The sequence below is a fragment of the Podospora anserina genome, chromosome 3, assembly GCF_000226545.1.
Source record: "Podospora anserina S mat+ genomic DNA chromosome 3, supercontig 2".
NCBI classification, from domain to species: domain Eukaryota; kingdom Fungi; phylum Ascomycota; class Sordariomycetes; order Sordariales; family Podosporaceae; genus Podospora; species Podospora anserina.
The window spans coordinates 276591-283936 of NW_001914856.1; the positions used below are offsets into that span (position 1 = coordinate 276591).

A 7346-nucleotide genomic window follows, 5' to 3' on the forward strand; every position below is an offset into this window, starting at 1 on the left:
AGAAAAGTGCGCCATTTGTTCTTGGAAGCGTTTCCGAAGGCGTTCGGGGAGGAGGTCAACGGCTGCGGAGAGCAACGGGGCTTGGGCCGAAGCAGGGATTTGGTCGAAGAAGGTCCGGTGGACAATGAGGGCAGGGTAGAGGGACATGACGGTGGTTCCTGGGGAAAGCTTCTCGTTTGCCACCAAGCCTAATCCCTTCCCTGGAATGGCCGCCTCGCGTATGGTAGGGGAGTGGGATCGTATTCATCCACATGTGGAATAAGATCAGGGGGCGACTTTTTGTGAAGAGCCTGGAGGCGTTGGATATTGCGGGCAGTGGTGATGGCTACCATGCCACGTCCGTGAGCGAACCTTGGGTTGTGGAAGACGCAATACTGGTCGACGCAGTGGTTGGTCGACTCAAATTCAGGCGACGCTGGTCGAAAGGCAAAGGGTGGCGGATGCGGTGGTTCCAAGGTCACATCTGAGCTGGAATACCTGGCCTCACCGCCTGTCAAAGCGGGACAGATGTACTCGCGTAGATGGATGACCGTCTTCGGGTCAATGATGTCTGGGGAAGGTTTGCCGATGCACACGTCTGCAAAGGACAATCGTGGGATGAGTTGCTGGACAGCTGCTGCGCCTGATGCGAGTGATAGTAGGTGAATGGCCCACATTGTGGCTGAATCTTGGTGAAGATGATGATGAACAAGGTAAGGGCAATCTCAGCTTTTGTCCATGGTGTCGTTCGAAGCCAGTGTCTGTTTCATGTTTCATGTTGGCTGAAACGGTTGGCATTCAGGGGTTGAGATGCCAAGACGCCTCTCTATCCCAATCTTACCCACTGAAGGCGCTGTGGGGCGCTTGGTTTTGGGGGCCAAAGCGTGCAGAATAGGGGTCCAGCAGTGATGTCATGCTGAGCTTGAGCAAAAGAGTGGTTGAAGACATGCCGATGGTTTATGGGAGTGGTTTAGGTCCTCCGCTCGTGACAGTCCGGAATGCTGCGCCCTTTCAATGTCGAAGAAACCAGGAACTCAGGAATGCCGCCACCACCAGCCCCTGATATTCCCGAAATAGAATGAGATGTATCGCTCGCGTGTTTGCGGCTTGATAGATGTAGACGGACAATCTTCCCCGGCCCAATGCACCGGGAGGTGGCTCGGGAGATCCCCTTCGTCCCGCATCCATCCCTGAGAAGCGGTTCGAGATTGACCCAGAGCACCTGAGTCCCCGTCCCGGCATTCCACACCAACCGGTTATTGTACACGCGATATCACAGCTGGGAATGTCCGGAATTTAGAGCTCAGCCGTACTCATTCGATCGTCGACGACTAAATTGCTCTTAAGGACAGGATGCTATCCGCCCAAGGTTGCTTAGCTTCGCCCCTTCGTTGCTGTCAGTTCTGCCCAGCGCAATAACCATATCGTGAGTCATCCGATCTACACTCTCATCATGGCGCTCAACTTGTTGTCGCTTGCCCCCCTCTTGGGGTATGCCTTTGCCCTACCACAATCCCAACCGTCGGCCTCGCCCAACATCCAAAACCTGGCCATGTGGGGCACTGGCTGCCCCCTTGGTGCCGCCGGTCTCATGTCCGGGGTTCGCAATGGAACTCCCATCTTCAGCTTCTCAGAATGGGGTCTCGTGCTGCCTAACGTGGATGACCCTGAGAGCGAGACCACAGCGTCCAAGTTCTGCACCGAGGAGATAACGCTGAACAATGGACCCGTCGGCTTCCAGCTTCGCATCGAGACGGTGACGGTCGGTGGATGGGCCGAGCTAGAGGAGGGGACTAAGCTGGTGGTTGAGGCCGAAACCAAGCTAGGCGACGTTGTTGCTGGAGTAAGTCAGCGACCGCACTTCGGAGATAAATACAACAAGGACTGACAAGTATGTAGGGACAAACAACCAGGGTCACCAGCGGAGACCTCAAGGGCAATGACTTGGAGGTGTCTTTGGATATTCTACCATTTGTCTACTCTGCCTGCGTTGACGAGAGTGGCACCGTGCCCAAGATTGTTATCAAGACCACCGTCAGTCTTGTCGGGGAGAAGCGCGCTGATGGAACAGTCTCCAAGGGAGTAGTCGGGGGTGCCAAGGCTCTGGGCGTACACTTCAGTCCCGTGTGGCGCCCTTGTGCGAGACCAATGGCCAAGACGATATGATGTTTGGTGAAGGGTCCAGACCCTTGAGGCTAAATATCGATGCATGTATCCCTCTCTTGGTCTCAGTCTTGGCCCGAGAACAAAACCTGGGTGGCATTGCAGCAAACCACCAGATAGACGAGATCACTGGTCGCCCTCAAGGCGTACAAGCAGTGTCTCAGCGGGCCGCCACCGGAAATTTATGTCTCTTTCGGCGCCATGGCCCTGCAACCTTGATCAGCCTTCGGTGCTCCGGGACATGCCGTACAACACGCCATCAGCGATCCAAGATATCGGGTCGTGAGTCCAATGGTAGAGTGCGACTGTTCCAAAGTACAGGTTCCTCAAGGTGCACTATCCGTAGATCTGTCGTACTCGTCGAGACGTGGTGGGAGCTTGCAGCTGCCAATTGGCCGATGAGGCCGGACTCCGGAACTTCTGTCTTAGACACTAGGATCTTCCCATGAGAGACGAACGTCTACATAAGGAGCCCGTTCATCCCTAGGTCGTGTCTTATGTCATGGTTGCGTCCACTAACACCAACACCAAGCCCGAACTTTGCTCCTTGATTGTGAAATTGCCGAATCGCGCAGACCATGGAGAGTGCCCTGACAACAAAGACCGAGGGTGGTCAGCAGTATCACAGCCAAGATGAAACTTGTGTGGGGGATATTTCCTGGACGCCAGAGGAGGAGCGGAAGGTGGTACGAAAAGTCGATTTGCGCTTGATCCCGACAGTCTGGCTCATGTTTGTCATTTCCTGGATGGACCGCAGCAAGTCAGTATCACCTCTTTTATGGTCGAGTTCAGGGAACTAACGATAGGTTCAGTCTGGGAAATGCCAAAATCGCAGGGCTCAATGCCGACCTCCACCTGTCGTCCACCGACTACAGCTTGGCAATCATCACGTTCTACTGTACGTGCTGCCGTATGTCTGCCCATACTAGGGGAATGGTAACTAATAGCACGCCCTGGTCCAGTCGGCTATGCCTTCTGCGGTCCTCTGTCCAATCTCATCATCACCCGCGTTAGACCATCCATCTACTTCGCTGGCCTGATGATGGTTTGGGGTATCGCAACTTGTTGCATGGGTGCCGTCAAAACCTTTCCACAGCTCCTTGTTCTCCGCATCATTGTCGGTATCTTCGAGGGCGGCTTGACCCCGGGCGTCTATTTTGTCATCTCAAGTTGGTATGTGCCCGCAGAGCAAGCGAAACGTGCCGCCTTTGTGTTGTCTGCTGTTCTCCTCGGCGGCGCGTTTGGTGGTATCATCGCCGGCGCTGTGACAGGCGGTCTCGAAGGCCGCTACGGGATCCGGGGTTGGCGTTGGCTGTTCATCGTGGAGGGAATCATCACCATCATCTGGGCGATGATTGCAGGCTTCATTCTCCCTGACTTTCCCGCCACCTGCCGACACTTCACCCCCGAGGAGAAGAGAATCGCGACTAGTAGGCTAAGGAACTGCGGCACGAACATCGGCGATAACCAAAGTGATGGGCTACGGCTTGGAAAAGTGCAGTCGATAAAGCTCGCTTTGTCGGACTGGAGGACTTGGGGTGTGGCTGGTGGTATCGGGGTAAGTGACGAGCGATGGGGATCCCGAAGTGCAGTGCTAACTGGTCGCAGCTATGCGGATGTGCTACGGTTCTCCCCTACTTCTATCCAACGTTGGTCAATGGCCTTGGCTACAAGGAGCACGTCACAGCACAGTACATGACCGTACCAATCTGGGCTGTGGCATTTGTGTGTGCCCTGTCCAGTGGGTTCATCGCTGACCGAATCCCCAATCACCGTGCTGCGTTCATCGCCGGCTGGTCGGGGTTTGCTGCCATCATTTCCATCGTGGTGTGTGTCGTTGAGGAATACAAAGCGCGGTATATCCTCCTGATCTTCCAAGGATGTGGTGTCTGGACATGCATCTCGCTAGGTGTGGCTGTTGCGACGACGACGTTCCAGGACATGAGACCGGAAGTGCGAGCGATCTCGGTCAGCTTGCCGCAGGCCGTCGGCAACGCTGCCAACATCTACGGGGCGTATCTTTTCCCTCAGGAACATGCGCCGAGGTATTTGGCGGGCTTCGTCGTCATTACTGTGACTCTGGCGGCAGGGTCCTTATTGTTTGCTCTTGTCGATCTCGGCTTGAGTCGAAGGCGGAAGGTTTTGGCATAGCAAGATGCATTTGGAATAATAAATTTGATTGTGATTGGATAGGTAACAGTTGTATGCCGAGATAGAAATTATGGACACCCCCCTATACCCTGGTTAACCTGCCCTGAAAATGCACAACCCATTTCTCCCTGGAGGAGCAACTACCTCTCGTCATCCTCAGGGCACCGACCCACCAAATCTTTCCAGCGATCTCCTCAAATTCGCTCTCGCCTTCTCCTCCAGCAGCCCCCTAAAAATATCAGAGTGATAAATCCATTCCCTGTCCAAAAACCCCCTCAACACAGCCGCCCTCCCCTCCCTCCACCCTTGCTCATCCACGTGCCCATACTCCTTCCTCACCGCACCCTCATACTCATCAAATGCTTCTTCCTCAGCCCCCAGAACACCCAAATCCATATCCAAAAAAATGGCCGCATCTGCCACCACCTCAGAACTTGGCAACTCATCAGGCACAGTGTGCGTCGCCGTTGCCTCAATCATGACTTGTATCCCTTTCAGACGTGTTGCATCCACAAGCCCAGAGAGCATAGAGCCTGCCAACTGTGCGCTTTGAACCTCATTACAGTTTCCCTGCGCGTGGACATTGTAGATGGCATCATGAAACCAGATGGCTGCTTCGATTGCCTCTGGGTCGTGAAATTTCTCCCGGTGAGTGGAAAGAAGAGCGAGGAGAGCTTCGATATGGTTGAGGGTGTGATAATGGCGTGATGTGTGAGAATAGAGCTCCTTCAGCTTGTCACGGATGTGATCCGAGATGAGTGTCATCATGGATGCGAGGTTGATGTTTTGAGGGAGAGGGCACATGAGCAGGACCAAGGAGCTTGACTGTTCAGCTCTTGGCGTTTCCCCTCTCTCAACAAGGCAATCATTGCGCAGCTGTCTCACCCGCATGATCTGACTGATATACGCTCCGTACATCAATCTCATCCTCCCCTCTTGGACTTCAAACTTCTCAATCATGTCGGTCAAATCTCTCACATCAATCTCACCACTTCCCACTTAGATAATGTCATGGCGCGTCACATTCATGTGCTTCCAAACACAAACATCCCGACCTTACTTGAGCCTGGCGCCATTCCTCACACCAAAAAGAAGGATAACGCGCGATTAGAGTATGTTTGTGCGGATAGCTAAAAGGATGAGAGAACCCGCATTGAGAACCCAAACCGTGGTACCTTATGTATCATCATGATGAGCTTCGGTTTGAGGTCAAGGATAGTCTGAAGAGGTGTCCCGTTGACATGAACTTCAGTGTCAGACTGTGGAAAGACCTATGGAGATAGTGTAAAGATATTTAAATATCATGAGGGCATGTCAACATGGCATCGAGACATACAAGTGATCTGGGGGCGCATCCAAACTCCACTCAAAGAACCTTTTGCCTATAGGGTATGGTGAGATTTAACTGTGCACAACGTCGAGTGGGGGCATTACTCTTACTTTTAAACCTATTCGAGCATAGTACAAAACCTGTCATGATAATCCGAAGCATATGATGATACCTCCAGTATGAAGGCCTACAATGATCGTTGAAAGGCGTACTCAGATAGAGTAAATACATCCCAAGATAAAATCAAGGCGTGGCAAGATCACATCAAGGCATACAAGTCATAGTTGAATGTATTCAAATTCCACTCATGGCCCTATAAAAATGCTCAGGGCTTATTAGCCCGGCCAACATCCTCCGTCCTCCGGTCTCCAACGCCTCCCCCCTCGCCTCCGCACGGCAGACCAAAACGTCCCCAAACGCCACCACGACCACCCACGAACGTTCAGGTCTTGGACTCGCCGGCCCGGCTCTCGCGCGTCGCCGCACGAGCTGGAGCGCTCACAGGCGCGAACTCAACCCCGAACTCCACCGTCCTGGTGATCCCTGCTGGCTCAACACCAGCCTCAACCCCCTCGCCAGACCCGAGGATCTCGTCGGTACTATCCGACCCATCCAGCCCAGCATCACCCCCCACACGTGACCAGGGGCGGTCGTCCAGCTCGATCTTAACGGGCCAGGTTGTGGCCCCCCCACCGGCCCTCGCATATCTGTGCCCAGCCGTGGCACCACTGGTCTGGCTTCTTCCAACAGAGCTTTTGAATATTGTTGGCCAGGTTCTCACCAACAGCACCCTCACCGAAGGCAAGCACAAGCAAACAAACGCGAGATTATACTCGATGATCGTCCACAACGTTCCAATGATGTCGTATGTCCTGTCCGTCACATGGCTCACTAGGAGCGACTGGACTCGGAGAGCCGATGCCACCACAATAAACACACCCAATCCAAACACTGGCATCAACGCAAGCTTCTGGCTCAGGGGGATGTTCAATCTAATGACGAGAGGGAACGGGAGGACCAAGATGATGAGATCGGTGACCAGAGAGACGATGGCGTTCATGTTCCAGATGATGTAAAGGTTCAGACACTTTCCATGGATGTCGAGATCCCAGGCTGAGGCGATGGGGATGCATTGGCAAATTCCCACGATGCTCGAAGAGGTCATGTAAAGGAGGATAAAGTAAATCAGGCCCATTGCTGTTAACTTAAACGCTCGGACGTGACTAAAGATCCGGACGTAGAGCAAGAGGAGCGAGACCTTGGTGAGATGGAGAGCAATCTTGTGGGTGATTTGACCAAAGAACCAGATCTGAAGGGCCGAAAAGAGATCGTGCTTGGGGATAACATCGGAATGCTTGCCAAAACCGTGGCTGACCATGGCAAAGAACATGACATTGGTAGCTATGTTGAAGAACTGTAACGTGAAAAAAAGGTCAGCAAGCTGGGAGACTGAAGAGGAGGGGTAAAAGTATGGCACAATCACGACTGGGACGACCGTAGTGGACGGCCAGAGTCAAGTCGGGACGGAGAAAATGCATACCAAAGCTGTGGCACTGATCCAATCACCACGGTCCAACATCGTGGTCGCTCTGCGGGCGTGGATTCGGATGGCGAGGAGAAGAGGGCAGAGAATGGTAAAAAGAATCGTGGGAATCAACACCCAATGGGCTCGGCTCTCGTCATTGTAGCCACGATAGGGCTCTTGGGCTTGCTGGGTCGCCAT

The 7346-nt window shown here is 53.5% G+C and overlaps 4 protein-coding genes across 4 annotated transcripts; 2 read left to right on the forward strand and 2 right to left on the reverse strand.

Annotated features, from left to right (window-relative positions):
* Nucleotides 1-1432: 1432 nt before the first annotated feature.
* PODANS_3_2688 (uncharacterized protein) lies at nucleotides 1433-2145 on the forward strand (the record flags this gene model as incomplete). Its single annotated transcript, XM_001909002.1, has 2 exons — nucleotides 1433-1822; nucleotides 1879-2145. 2 exons carry the CDS (start codon nucleotides 1433-1435, stop codon nucleotides 2143-2145), a joined length of 657 nt encoding a protein of 218 aa, XP_001909037.1.
* Nucleotides 2146-2720: 575 nt separating this feature from the next.
* Nucleotides 2721-4293, forward strand: PODANS_3_2690 (uncharacterized protein; the record flags this gene model as incomplete). The annotated part of the gene is made up of 4 exons (XM_001909003.1): nucleotides 2721-2902; nucleotides 2955-3040; nucleotides 3090-3700; nucleotides 3751-4293. 4 exons carry the CDS (start codon nucleotides 2721-2723, stop codon nucleotides 4291-4293), a joined length of 1422 nt encoding a protein of 473 aa, XP_001909038.1.
* A 156-nt stretch (nucleotides 4294-4449) lies between these two features.
* On the reverse strand, nucleotides 4450-5253 carry PODANS_3_2700 (uncharacterized protein; the record flags this gene model as incomplete). Its single annotated transcript, XM_001909004.1, has 1 exon — nucleotides 4450-5253. The coding sequence occupies one exon, from the start codon at nucleotides 5251-5253 to the stop codon at nucleotides 4450-4452; it is 804 nt and encodes a 267-aa protein (XP_001909039.1).
* An 812-nt stretch (nucleotides 5254-6065) lies between these two features.
* On the reverse strand, nucleotides 6066-7346 carry PODANS_3_2710 (uncharacterized protein; the record flags this gene model as incomplete). Its single annotated transcript, XM_001909005.1, has 2 exons — nucleotides 6066-7064; nucleotides 7164-7346. 2 exons carry the CDS (start codon nucleotides 7344-7346, stop codon nucleotides 6066-6068), a joined length of 1182 nt encoding a protein of 393 aa, XP_001909040.1.